Source organism: Rattus rattus, chromosome 11, assembly GCF_011064425.1.
Source record: "Rattus rattus isolate New Zealand chromosome 11, Rrattus_CSIRO_v1, whole genome shotgun sequence".
NCBI classification, from domain to species: Eukaryota; Metazoa; Chordata; class Mammalia; order Rodentia; family Muridae; genus Rattus; species Rattus rattus.
The window spans coordinates 80,754,153-80,768,594 of NC_046164.1; the positions used below are offsets into that span (position 1 = coordinate 80,754,153).

Here is a 14,442-nt window from a genome sequence, read left to right on the forward strand (position 1 = left end):
GACTCCCTCACCCTGTCCACTGGCTGTGAACACAATAAGAAGGAATTGTGTACCAGAAAATGAACCCTTATGTACCAAGTCTACCAGGGCCTTATTCTTAGATTTTTCAATATCTAAGATTGTGAGAAATAAATTGGTTATCTACCGAGCCTGTGGTGTTTTGTTAGAGCAACTCAGATCAACTAACACTCCAGAGGCCCAAAGACACTCGAGTCTGACCTGCAGCAGTATTTGTAGGTGGCAGAGCCTTTCAGAGAGGAGGCCTCGTTGGAAATCTTCTGGTGTCAGGCAGTGCTCTTGAAAGTGACAATAGGAACCCAGGTCTTTCCTTTTTGGTGTCTTAGCTGGGTGCAGAGCAAATGGTTTCTCTATCCTGTGTCTCCTCCGTGTTACGAGGACTCACCATATACCACAGGTAATGGCATCTAATGACTCTAAGTTTCTGAAACTGTAAACCCCAATGCTTTTCTTCTTTTTAAGCGGATTCTCTTCAGTGTTTTGTTATAGTGACAGAAAGCAGGGTAGTGCAGACGGTGGAGGTTCTCACATTCAGGCCTGGCCAGTGCGAGCACAATCCTCACACCCCACCAGGGGGCAGGAAATGGCTAACGTCTCAGTGTTGCCCTCTGACTTCCACAAACACTACACGGCCTTGTATGCCTGTACATACACACATCGCACCACACACACACACCACACCACACACACATACACACACACACACATACACACACACACACACACACACACACACACACACCACACACAACACATACACACACACACACACACACACACACACACACACACACACACACACCACAAACACACACACACCACACACACACACACAATACACACACACACCCTACACACACACACACACACACACAACACACACACACACCACACACACACACACACACAACACACACACACCACACACACACACACACAAAACACCCACACACCACACCCACACCACACACACACACACACACACACACACACACACCTACACACACACACACACACACACACTACACACACACACCACACACACACACACAACAAACACACACACACACACATACCACACACACACACACACACACACACACACACACACACACACAACACACACACACACACACACACACACACACACACACAACACACACACACCCACACACACCACCCACACACCACCCACACACACCCACCCCCACACACACACCACACACACACACCATACACACCAACACACACACCACACACACACACACACCACACACCACCCACACACACACACACACACACGCACACCAACACCCCACACACACACACAAACCACATACACACACACCACACACACACACACCACACACACCACACCACACACACACACCACACACACATACACACACACACACACACACACACACACACACACACACCATACCACACACAACACACACCACATACACACACACATGCCACACTCACATACACCACACAGCACACATATATACATACACTGCAAATTAATAAATAAAATTCGTAAAATGTTATTACAATTTTAGGTGAAAAGAATATGACAGAAAAGAATTTGATTTGATATCAGTTAAAGGATTGCAAGTACTGTACTAAAACAAAATACATTGATTATTGGTAAAGTGAGGGATGTGACTACATTTGCCTGAATTGAGTGACAGCTGTGCCCCTTCCTGTTTTAAAGTAAAATATCATCCATTTAATTATATTATACACTGAGCGATTTTGCAAAATAAGCGTACTGAAAACATTAAACTTACACACTAACAAAATTCAAGCAAAAGCTTTCCCCTGGTCATGTGAGTAATTAATCAATTTCTTACCCTGATTTTTTTTTTTTAATTTAAGAAACAAGTTTCGTTTGTCCCTGCATCCGTCCCAGACGTTAGGTCTTAAGGTGTCATGTGGCACACTAGCACTTGATTTTAAAACTATTTTTCTTACGTGGTATGGCCAAAGTGATTACCGCACTGTTTCTAAGAATTTTCGGAGAATTTTCAAGGCATGGAGCTTTACTCTCAGCAAGTAATCGTAAGCGTTTAGAGTGTTTAAGCCAGAGTTAGACCAAGAGACTGATGATGAATCTAAGAATAAGTACACAGAAGCAGCAGAATTAAATATAAGAACTGAAATTTCCCAGGATTTGTCGTCTGCTCACGAGAGATAAGTCAAATGCCAGGTCGCTGGTCCCCACCTGCTCATCCCTCAAGCTAATCTCTCGCAACAATACACTCGAGATAAAAGTTTACAGGCTGAGGGAGATTGAGCAAGAATTCCAGCAGCGGCTCTGAAATGGAGGCAAACGGCGGCCTGAGAGATCATTAGTGCATTCCCTCCGGTCTCACGCGGGCCCTGGCTGTGTTCGGGAAGGTAGGCCTCCCTCTCTGGCACTACAGAGACCGGAGCCACACCACAGGTGACCAGTGTGTGAACAACAGAGAAACTTACCACATGGCAGAGCAGTCAAAATTCACCAAAAGCCACTTGTGGGGATTAAAGTTAAAGGAATCTGCAAACTGTAGAGAAGTAAGAAAACGACAAAACAGAACGATTCAGTCAGGGCTCTTTGGGGGAGAAAGCAAGACCTTGTGTATTCTGAGAACGCACATTTTAGGTTCCAGGCTCTAAGATTTTCCCCCGTACAAGAGTTCAAAGCACTGGAAATCCAGAATATTCAACTTATAAGAACCATGTCTAGAATATCAGCGTTGGGCCTACAAATAATTTACTTACATCATCCCCTCAGCTTCCTGAACTATCAAATTTCTCAGGATATACAGGAAAAAGAAAAAAAATCTCATAACTAAGGTGATTAGAAATCCCCACACACACACCTTTTTTTTTTTTTTTAATTTAACTGAAGTTTCTTTGGCCAGCGTGACACAAGGTCACAACACTTTCCATGTACCTAAGGGTTTTTGTTTTTCCTCCTCGATTTTAAAGTTGAGGTCTAAGTTCAGTGAACTGACAGTTGCGAGAGTGTCTTGGCACACAGGGTCACAGACAACAACCGCAGCTTTGCTGACCACGCGTTCAAGGAGAAAATAGATTTCAACTGCGAACAACAGCCGCAAGGCTCCTGGGTCTCAGCTGTGCACTCACAAATCCAAGAGCTCCACAAAGGCTGCTTTCTGCCTTTCTCCAAATGGCAGGCCTCGGGTTCTGGCGTTACTGACGGGAGGCAAACGGGTCCCTCTGAGTGTCAGAGCTTAATTTAGATAGGACCAAGGCTCGGTCTAGTCCGGTTTCCTAAAGGGACAATTTTTTTCAAACTTCTCGAGGCTTTGCGGTTGCTCCTCTTTATTTAAATCCAGGGACCCCTCACTAAGGAGGTAGCAAAGCCCTAAGGGGGCCCCCCCCCCCGATTGGTGTCAGTGATAGACGTTGGGGGCCCGACTGAAACAAGCTTCCATATGGACCCAAGCTGGAGGTGCCGACTCATTTCCTCCCAGGTTTCAGAAAAAGTAATTTTGAGAAGGAGACAGGAAATTACAGCAAGTTTCATTTGTTGATAAAAGGAAACAAAAGGTTAAAGAAGAGCATTGTTTGCTGGGGGATTTTATTAGTTCCCTCCACTGGGGCTGATCTGTTTAAACTTCTTTCATTACGGTACAGTGATATTTTCCTCCCGCTGACAGAGAGGACGGCCCTTATCTGCAAGGGTCGGGCCACAGCAGGATATTGCGGGCCGCTTATCTGACCACGGAGCAGCCGAGCCCTCCCTCAGCCAAGGCAAGGAGAGAGCGGTACCACTAATGGAGGGAAAAATTGCAGCGAGTCCTTGTCCCTGTGAGTGCTGTGAATGGTGTCTGCTGTTGATAGGATCTGGCTGCGGTGCCCATCGCCCTGGTGGTCTGACTGTCCGGCACCCCTCTGTGAAAGGGGAAACTTTGGAGTTGTCAGTTCGGGGACCCGAAGAAGAGCACTTGTGGATCGGGAAACCTGAAACTGGATACCTGAACTCAGGAGCTTCCAGCCTAGGCCTGACCACAGGAAAGGCCCAGGAGAAGCCTACCCTTCCACCCTCCACGATGCTGAAGAGCACATGGGTTGCCTGCCTGTCCTTTATCTGAAATTCTTCTCTATATTTAAAAGTATTTACACAGACAGGGTGAAGGAGATCAGCCACAGGACCCAAACCTAAACATGAAATATGAGTGTTCCAAGACACTTTACTAAGTGTTTTCTAAATCTTTGGTTACGAGATAAAGCTTCGTGGGATGGAATTTTACCATTTTGGCATATCAGGCCTTAGGAAGTACCAGAGTTTGGAGCACTTTGGATGTTAGAGTTTGGATTAGAAATGTCACACGCCATCAATCACCCCCTAGATCCAAACATCCACAAAACTAGTGAGGGATTTGGCATCACAATCATAGGATCAGAACTTTATGTGTGTTAACACAAACCCCAGTACTTAGTGATTTTGACCCCTTTCTACCTCCTCAGATGGATTCAAGTTTAGCGCGTATGAAATGTTCAGTGAGGGAATACTGACTACATAAGAAAGAGAGTGATGTAGTGGGCATAGAAACCAGAATGGCTCATCGGCAAGAAGGGGGATTATTCTCTTCAAAGACGGGACAATTTGTATTCCATACCTTTGACAGTCACCTCTTTTCTGTTATTACAGTCTTAGGAGAATTCAAAACAGTAATTAGAAAATTGATCGGCAAGTCTGACACGCAAGCAGGAAGAGGTTTAGGGGGAGTCTCTCTAAGCCCCGGTGACAACTAATGAAAGCATCTAATGCGTGCTCAGTTTCCTACGCCCCCACGCTCTTCTTAAACCCTTTAAGTGTGATTAACGCAGCCACTCCTTGGGCTGACCGCACAAAGGAACCATCCCTGGTAAATCTACTTTATGATATAATGGAAGATGATCTGCCCAAGGGCACCTAGAGATTCCAGTCTGGAAGGGTGAAGTCCACATGCTGAACTGGTTTCCATGACAAGGTGAAGTCTCAGGAAACCTCTTCTTCCAAGAAGAAAGCCATTCTTTTCTGGCTAAAGTACCGACTCCCCTAATTTAGCATCTCCCCACTTGTACACGCTTCTACAGGAGGCCTCTTGGGGTTCTTCAATGCTTTAGTCTGCTAGTTGCCAGGTGGAAAATCTCCCTATCCTATGGACAGCCCAAGTAGAATTCTGCCCAAGTCTGGAAAGATGGACAGCAGGGCTCATCTGAGCTCCGTCTGTTAAGTCCACACAGGTTTATGCTCTGTATCTCTGGGGAGAGTAGAGTCCTGGCTAACTGTTTTGATCGTTACTTCTCAAGAAAGAGTTTCATTTGGGATGACAGGATGTATTTTGCAATATTCAGAAGAGTCCATGGGACATTTAAAATGCCTCAGTGACTTTCTATGGGATCCTGGCCACTGCGACTGACCGCCTTACTCAGGTACATGGGAAGAACGTGAACAACTCGTTGAGCCGGATTGCAGGGGATTGTAGGTTGACGTTTTAAATTATTGTTTGACTGGAATGCACAGCAATTTTATTTTACTCATAAATATTTTTCCACAGCTTTATACGTGCAAGTCTAACGTATGATACATAGCTCTGCCCAGGATTTGTAGCAACTGGAAAATAGCTGTCTACCTCAGGAGGGCCTCAAAAGTCAGACTGCATGGCTGGAATGCCCTCAGCCCCAGTCCTGAGGTACTGTATTCATTAAGTTAGTTTTCATTTTTTTAAAAAAATTATGTGTATGGGGGTGGCACAGTCTATGTACGTGTACAGAGCACAGGGGTGCACAGGCCAGAGGCATCCAGTCTCCTCCAGCTGCAGTTATCGGAGTAGATGCTGGAAATCAAACTCAGGTCCTTGGCAAGAACAGTGCCCACGTTGATTCCCTGATTAATTTCCCCAGCTCCCCGAGGGCATTTAATTTCTAATAACCATTGCGATTGGCTAGGAAGTAGTTTGCTGAAATAAACCAAAGCAGTAAGAGTTGGGGGTGTCCGACTCTTACAAAAGGAGATCTCACCGATGACCCTGGGGCAGCAGTGTTGCTTAGTGGTAGACTCCTTGCCAGGTACACAGGAGGCCAGCAGGCTTGATTCCCAGTGCAAAAACAAAAGACCTCACTGAACAGCTTACTCACCTCCACACCATTCAGAAGATACCGGAACTCAGGACAGATAAAGGCACTGCCTGCATATGCAGCATCAATGTGCAGCCATACACCCTCCTGGTTGCCTAGTATCAGAAGCAAACGGTGAGTTCTCCCCTGGATACACCCCCACCCTGTGTGTCTAGCATACATACTACTTACATATACATATCAATACTGCTACATACATACTACATACATACTACTTACATATACATATCAATACTGCTACATACATACTACATACATACTACTTACATATACATATTAATACTGCTACATACATACTACTTACGTATACGTAATAATACTACATGCATACTACATACACACTACTTACATATACATATTAATACTACTACATACATACTACTTACATAAACATATTAATGCTACTACATGCATACTACATACACACTACTTACATATACATATTAATACTACTACATACATACTACTTACATATACATATTAATACTACTACATGCATACTACTTACATATATATTTTAATACTGCTACATGCATACTACATGCATACTACATACCTACTACTTACAAATACATATTAATACTACTATATACATACTACTTACATATACATATTAATACTGCTATATACATACTACATACATACTACTTACATATACTTATTAATACTGCTACATACATACTATATACATACTACTTACATATACACATTAATACTATTACATACTACATGCTACTTATACATATTATACTACTACATACATACTACTTATATACATTTTAATACTGCATACATACTACTCACATATACATATTAATAGTACTTGAGGAACAATAGCTGGGTCTCCAAAAGGCCAGCTTTAAAACTTAGGGCAGAGGTACCAACCAGCAGCTGGCTAACACAGCTGCCCAAAGAATGCTTAGAAAGTGGAGGAAACAGGAGCAACCACTCAGCATAGTGCTGAGGCCAGCACAGCCCCCCTACTGTGCTTGCCCGTAGTCTCTTCTGGTTCCCATCTTCCACATTCCACACACCTTGAGTGCACTCCCCCCCCCACTGTATTTGCTAACCCCTTCTCAAGCCCTCCTTTCAGAAACAGCTTTACGGAAAGTAGGACATGTGACCCCTCCTCTGATGGTCTTGGTGGTCCATTTGGCCAGATTTGGAATCACTCAGAAAGACAAAGCTCTTGGCATGTCTATGAGGACATTTCCAGGGAGGGTTAACTGAGCATGGCAGACCCACACTGAAATCGGGTGGCGCCTTCCAAAGCAGTAGGTCAGAGTACAAAGAGGTCACCTTCCTGCCTCAGATGCTAACTCCTTATCAGCTGCATTTATTGGTGGTGCTGTTTTCTGTCAGCATCTCACTCCAGCTTTGTCAGCCCTCCACGACCGACTCAGCACCAGAAACTTTTCAGTGATCTCCAGGGTTTCAGCAGTAGACTGACTGGCCCTCTGGAGCATCCCTTTCTTAAGACTGAGCAGTGACTGAGTTGCTTGTGTCTCTACATAGAGGCAGCCATCGCAGATAATCGAATGCATCCCAGTTTTATGACATATATGTGTATAGATGTGTGTATACGATAGACGTGCATACATTTGTTTGATTCCGTTCCTCTGGAGAACCCTGCGAGTACATACACTAATATCGTCCTACCTCCTCCATGTCTACCACAGACTTAGGTAATTTAATCTGAAACTACCCTTGGCACCTGCTATAAATGACTGAGGTTTCCTAACTGAATTTTCCCGCTTTTCCTCTTGCTGTGGTAAAATACCTTCACAAAAGCAACTTAAAGGAGAGTGGGTTCACTTGGCTCGAGGTTCAAGATGGAGCGGCTCTGACAACGGGAGCTTAAAGCAGGGCCGTCCTGTTCAATCTCTGACCAAGAACCAGAAAATGGCAACTATTTGCCCTCAGCTAGCTCTCTGCTTTTTAATGAAGTGCAGGACACTAATGCAGAGAATTGTGTTACCACTTTTAGGGTGGGATTTCCACCTCAATTAACCTAATCCAGATAATCCTCTAAAGGTCTGGCCAGCAGCTAATCTAATCTAAATTGGGGTACTGGTGTGCCTGGTGTGTCTCCTACAAGAGTCCAGACCCTATCAAGTTGACAATCATCACAGACCTTCTCTCCACCACACAGAAGAGCCTTAAAGGTAGAGTGCTCACATACTTTGAGGATGAGAAAGCCTCCTCCACAGGCATACATGTGCCCTTAGTCACGTAGCCTGAGTTCTGTTCTGAAGGTAAGGGTGGTTGGCAACTACAGCCTCGAGTATACATTAGATAATACTCGCACTTGGCCCATTCTATCGCTTAGAAGTCAGTGAAAAATTATTAATTTTAGAGCAGGGTGTAGTGGCACATACCCTTAATCCTAGCAGTCAGAAGGCAGAGGCAGCTGGATCTCCATGAGTTAGAGGCCAGCCTTGTCTAAAAAGCAAATTCTAGGACAGCCAGGGCTGTGCTGTGTCTCAAAAAAAAAAAAAATTAAATTTCATCGTTATATAGCAATATATAAATTAAAATAAATACTCCAAGTCAGGAGGAGGACTCTTAAGACTTAGGTAGTAAACTCACAGGTTTCCGGTAGTTCCTGAAATTTACAAAACTTTATAAAATGCGGACCCCACCCCACCCAGCCTACCAAAGTTATATTAATAATAATGGCCACTAGGGAAAGGAGACCCATCAGAAGAGCTATCTACAAGTTATGCTGGGAACCCCAGGGTGCAGCTTCTGTGAGATACCAGCCAAGCTGGGTTTGACTTTTCGGTGATGGAGTTACCCTTGAGTAACTCATGTTCCTTTGAGCGACTTCTCAGCCAAACACCTGTAAATAACCCCAATACAGTCAATACATCACTAAGTCGGATGTTTGTGGAATTTGGGTCTTTAATTAGTTTCTTGTCTGAGGTGAGCAATGCTTCTTTGTGTCTTATCTAGGAAAAAACACACCAGGAGAAACAGCTCAAGCACCAAATATAGTCACGAGGTAGTTAAGATACGAAGGTTGAGGCTACAGAGGATAGCAGGCAGCCATCTCTGCACAGGTGAAGAACCTGCCGTCCTTGTGCTCATACAGAGTGACGGATTCACCCCTGATTTTCCATGCATGATGGCTGGCCATTAATGTGTGTGTGCCGTGAGGGAATAAAAAAAAGAGTCCTTGTGAATTCTGCTGATAAAAGATGAAAGCGCTTTGATTGAGTTATTCTTTAAACTAAGACTCTTGGTAATCAAGGTCGTGTAAATATAAACTTGTGGATACCACTATGCCAGGACACCGTCAAAAACTAAGGTTCAAGAAGAAACCCAAAATAACACTTTCGAAATGTATATAAGAAATACTCAAGTTAATAATAATAAAAAAAAAAAAAAAAAAAAAAAAAGAAGAAACCCAAGCCGTCTGAAGCAAGGGTGAAGGCGTCAGTCTCACCAAGTGCTCAGAGGCCCCCCGGTTGGGTGCAGCAAGAGACACAGCCTTAGAATAACACAAGACTTTCCCCAAGGAGCAACAGGATTGTGATGGATGGCCATCACAGCCCTTACTCAGATTAGCCGTGAGGCTGGCAGAACTTTATACCCCTTTGTAAGTCAAGACGTGCTGTAATTTGAATGTCTATTAAATCCTAGCCTCCAGGGTAAGAGGCATTGCCTTAGGGAAGCGAGCAGATCATCATGGTGGGATTCTGAGACAACGGACAAACTGCTTGTGCCCTCTACCATGTGGTCATACATAGAAAGTGCCACCCATTAGCCGGTTCTCTCCAGGCACCAAATCAATTGGTGCCTTGCTCCTGCCCTTTCATACACCAGAAGTATAAATAGTGAATTCCTGTTGTTTACAAACCCTGGGGTCTGTGGTGTTGCATGGAGCATCCCAAATGGACTAAAACAAGACAATGTCATATTTTCCATGGGTGCTGCTTGGGTCCCACATAGACCTCTATTTATAGAATTTGCTTTTTTGGCTGAGGTCCTCTAACATACCTCCATAGATGCTATTGTTTATGTTCAGTTCAGTATATCAGATGAAGGAGTGAGACACAAGATGGCGAGTCTTCATGGGTCAACCATAAGAAACCCTCATACCTTGGCATGGGGAAGGTAGGGTCTAGAAGGCCATTTAGGCTTCTCTTTCTCTCACACCCTTCTATTGCTTCTCCCGTATCCTCTACCCTTGAGAGACGGGCATGCTGAATACGTCAGTAAAGCCTTGGAAAGAAAGCAGGCCATCCAGCTGCACCTCTCAGTGTCTCAGAGCCCGTTTCATAGCACCCAGATGAGAGTTCACTCTGAGTCTCATCAACTAAGTGGGAATAGCTAAGGTTGATTTAGAATGCTTCACCCATAAACCTGGTTGAGTAGGTAGGAAAACAATCTATACTGAGGAATCAAGTTTACTTGCAAAGTCTAACCTCTACTCTGGTTTCTGAGAGATGACCTATAGACCTCTTTTTTGCCTTGGGCTTTGGCCCCAGATAGTCTGATCTATAATTTGTGATGGGGACACTGGATAATTTTGACTTCTGGAGGAGTTGATCTATAAATGTAGTAGTTGGGCTTCCAGAAGGGCCTGAGTAGGACCAAATCCATACAAAAACAAACGGCAAGAGCTTAGGGGACTTTGCCTGCTAGGGAAATGTCATTACTCAGAATGCATAGCTATACATTATATATAGCTAGAGTGTTTCATACCCTTGTGACTCCTCAGAGGTTACCAGAAGCCCTGTGTGCTCACACTTCAAGACTGTCCTGTATGTCTCCTTGGCTGATTTTAATCCCTAATCTTCGACCATCCGTGTGAGATAGTTCTCAGTAAGTTTAGAGTCTTTAGTAGCTTATGGGATCTAAAAGAGTTTGAAGAGTCCTCAGGTTGTACCTCGTGTCTAAACAAGGGTAGTCGCAAAGACTGCCTCGTGGAGAGTGTCTTCTTCAACTTGGATCAACCCCAAACTCCAACAAGAAATAACTCACAAATGCTCCTTAGAAGCTCCTCTATGGGCTTCTCCTGGTCCTAAGGGGAAGGGCGATGGTATTGACAATGCCTTCTGCATCTTACATGATTGGCTGAGACTAGCCCCATCATTCAGGTGCTCCAGCACACGGACACATGTAGGAATTATGTGGATGGAGCCCGGGCACGCAACAGCCAGATATAGGGAGTTACAGATTTAGGGAGTCTGACACATTATCACTGAGGCCACACCACCATTGGCTCCTGAAGCCACTGGCCTCTTACTGTTGCTACAACCGATCTTCTAAGAGGCCGCCTCAATGGGCAGAAGCCAGGCCAGGCTGACCACAGCAACACAACTCCTCTCAGCCCCTCTGGCCCTTGGGATGAAGCTGTGACAGTCTATAGTATATCATCCTCTCCCTATCCCCCTTCTTTGGGATCCCCATGTGTGTTCCTAAGGCTGCCACCTATCCATCTGCTATAACTTAACCTCTCCTTAATAAATACCACTCTTCCCACCCCCAGCAAACAAAAGGCATTGTTTTAGAGACAGTGGGCTACAAAGGCACCACCATAATAACGCCCTCATGTACGAACACTGGCCATGCATGGGCCAATTAGGCCCATGGGTTAAGTGTTGGCCTGTTAGCATCCACAACCTAGTCCCAAGAGCAATCTCTGGGTTTGAACCCCGAACTGCAAAGCGCCTATCAGGCTCTGCCCACAGCACCCGAACTGCCTGACAGAGGGAGCTGCAGGACAGCAGGGCACAGCACTGTGAGCATTCATGGCAGGGGCCACCTGCTGGCTGTCATCTTCCTGCTCCTGTAGGGAACCAGATTGAGTTCAGGGATAGCAGCCGTGTAGTCTCTATCTGGCAGAAGACTTCAGTGCTTTAAATCCGATAGCCCTGGGGAATGACATCAGCCGGCTGTTGGCCAGGACATTCAGTCCTTGGCCTGACATCTGAGTCAGAGGACTTCGACTTGCTTGGCTGAGCTTGTGAAGGTCTGCAAGCTAACGAGGCCCACAGTACAGCCATCGCCGCGGATGGCCAGCTAGTTCAGTGTGTTCTCAGCCTGCTGTGTGTGGCTGCCTTTAGCCAGTAATAATCACAGCTGTGCCATAGCTCATAACAGGTGGAGCCAAGTCGTGAGTGAATGGCAAGGCTGTGTCCACCCTACTTCTCACGGTGGGTGATTAGCCTCACGGTCCTGGCAGTACAAGCATGTACTACACGCGGTACATGCCTTTCCTACAGCCTATTGTCTGCAAGAACTCCCCTGAGCTGCACTGTGAAGGAAATACTGTTTTACCATTATGAGAACCACTTTTCTTTCCAATTTTCAGATAGGGGAAAATGAAGGTCAGGATTTAAGACACGCAGCTGTAAGCTACAAGCTTCTCTGCCGCTTAAGGTCATGGCCGGCCCCCACCTCTACCAAGGGAGAAGAACCCATTCCCGAGAAGAGACCACGAGGAGATCAGGGGTTAGGAGAGGTGGGAAACGTGCTTGGCCCACACAAAGTGACAATGAAGCCAAATGCCAAGCAGGTGGCGTGATGCCTGGCACAAGTCGAAGGACTGAGGTCAGAGTGCTTGCGAGGGACAGCTCCACCCGAGCCTTCACATCCCCAAGGAACAGAGAAGAGCGAGTTTCATGGGCTGAGATATCCTTGGTGCCTCAGAAACGGTTCCAAGGCCTGCTGAGTTCCCAGAGCTCGCATCAAAGGTGAAACTTTAGAAACACAGACATTTATTCATTTTGCAACTAACACGGAATTCTAGTCTCCGTGAGAAAGACAAAATGTCCTGACTGAGGGAGCCAGGAAATTATCTGAAATGGAATAGTCTTTACAGAAGTTTAGCTTGAAGGCATTGATTTGCTAAACCAATACTAACAGCTACGTACTGCTTGCCGACAGGCACGTCTGAGAAGTGTATCGTTCCGCAAGGCAGGCATCGGGAAAGCACTGTAGAGTTTCGCTTACACACACCTCAGAAGTAACACGTGGCATTGTAACCGGTGTTTACCCTCACTGAAAATGTCACACAGCACAGCACAGCACAATAAGTTATGTCAGTCTGTCTTTCCTTTGTTTCTTTTGAGATAGGGTTTCTCTGTTGTAACTCTGGCTGTCCTGGAACTCACTCTATAGACCAGGCTGACCTCGAACTCAAGAGATCGGCCTGCTTCTGCCTGCTTCTGCCTTTCAAGTGCTGGGATTAAAGGTACGTGCCGACATTTTCTGGCTTACAATAATTTCTTTTTTAAGAGAGAGAGAGAGAGAGAGAGAGAGAGAGAGAGAGAGAGAGAGACTTTAAAACGGGTGTGACTAAACACTGGATTGCACGCACAGGACCTTCAAGTGGGAGTGGCTGCTCCAAATGTTGAAGATTTTAGTTTCCTTAATATGGCCACCACCATATCCTAAACATTACATTAGCACAAAGTGCTTGGACACTTTTTGCCTTTCATAGTGTATTGGTGTTGTTAAGCTTAGCCATTGTTTAGTTAGCTTGAACTAAGTAAGTTGTGGAATTTAAGCCAATTCTGATCGTGATGATTAGAATTATTGATGATAAGCACCCCTCAAAGTGAAAGGTTGGGTAAACTCCCCACTCCATGTCACTTTTCAAAAAGAAAACTGAATGAGATACTTACAGATGGGACCCACTTCTAGGAGATTGTCAAAAGAGCAGCAAGATGTGGTTCCTAGGGTGACAACCACCTAGGAGGTAAAAAACAAACAACCCTTTTATCTCCCATGTTGCTGTTGTTGTAATCCAGCCGGCGGCTATACAGGATACAGTGATAATGAATATTTACATGGAGACGGAAACCCATGAGTGTGTGCTTAATCTTTTGATTAAAGTACCATAGGGGATAAAGAGAGCAAACCTATGAACAGAAGTCTGAACTGTGGGCTGGGGAGATGGCTCCCTGGGTCAAGAATGCTTTCTGTGAAATCAAAAGGACCTGAGTTCAAATCCCCAGCTCCTACATAAAACCTAGGCATGGCCTCACAAGCTTGTAATGGTGGATGCCGGGGACTTTCTGGTCCACTGGCTTAGCCAAAACAGGGAGGTTTGGGTTCAGTGAGAGGACCTGCCTAAAAGAGTAATGGAAGGACTGGAAAGATGGCTTAGCAGTTAAGACCATTTACTACTCTTATAGGAGACCCAAGTTTGGTTCCCAGAGCTCACATGGCTGCTCATAAACTGTCGATAACTCCAGTTTCAGGGGATCCAATGCTTCCTTCTTACATCTGTGGGTACCAGGCACATATACAGTACGCATATATAAATAC

At 45.1% G+C, this 14,442-nt stretch overlaps 1 protein-coding gene across 3 annotated transcripts in view; it reads right to left on the bottom strand.

The window, feature by feature from the left end:
- The window catches only part of Ddc (dopa decarboxylase), a 116,261-nt gene that overhangs the window by 22,964 nt on the left and 78,855 nt on the right, over nucleotides 1-14,442 (bottom strand). For all 3 annotated transcript variants that reach the window (XM_032916496.1, XM_032916495.1, XM_032916497.1), the window contains 3 exons: nucleotides 13,797-13,863; nucleotides 6,160-6,254; nucleotides 2,503-2,570 (listed from right to left, as the gene is read on the bottom strand). In XM_032916496.1, coding sequence (XP_032772387.1) covers nucleotides 2,503-2,570; nucleotides 6,160-6,254; nucleotides 13,797-13,863 — 230 coding nt within the window. The remainder of the gene's footprint in view (nucleotides 1-2,502; nucleotides 2,571-6,159; nucleotides 6,255-13,796; nucleotides 13,864-14,442) is intronic.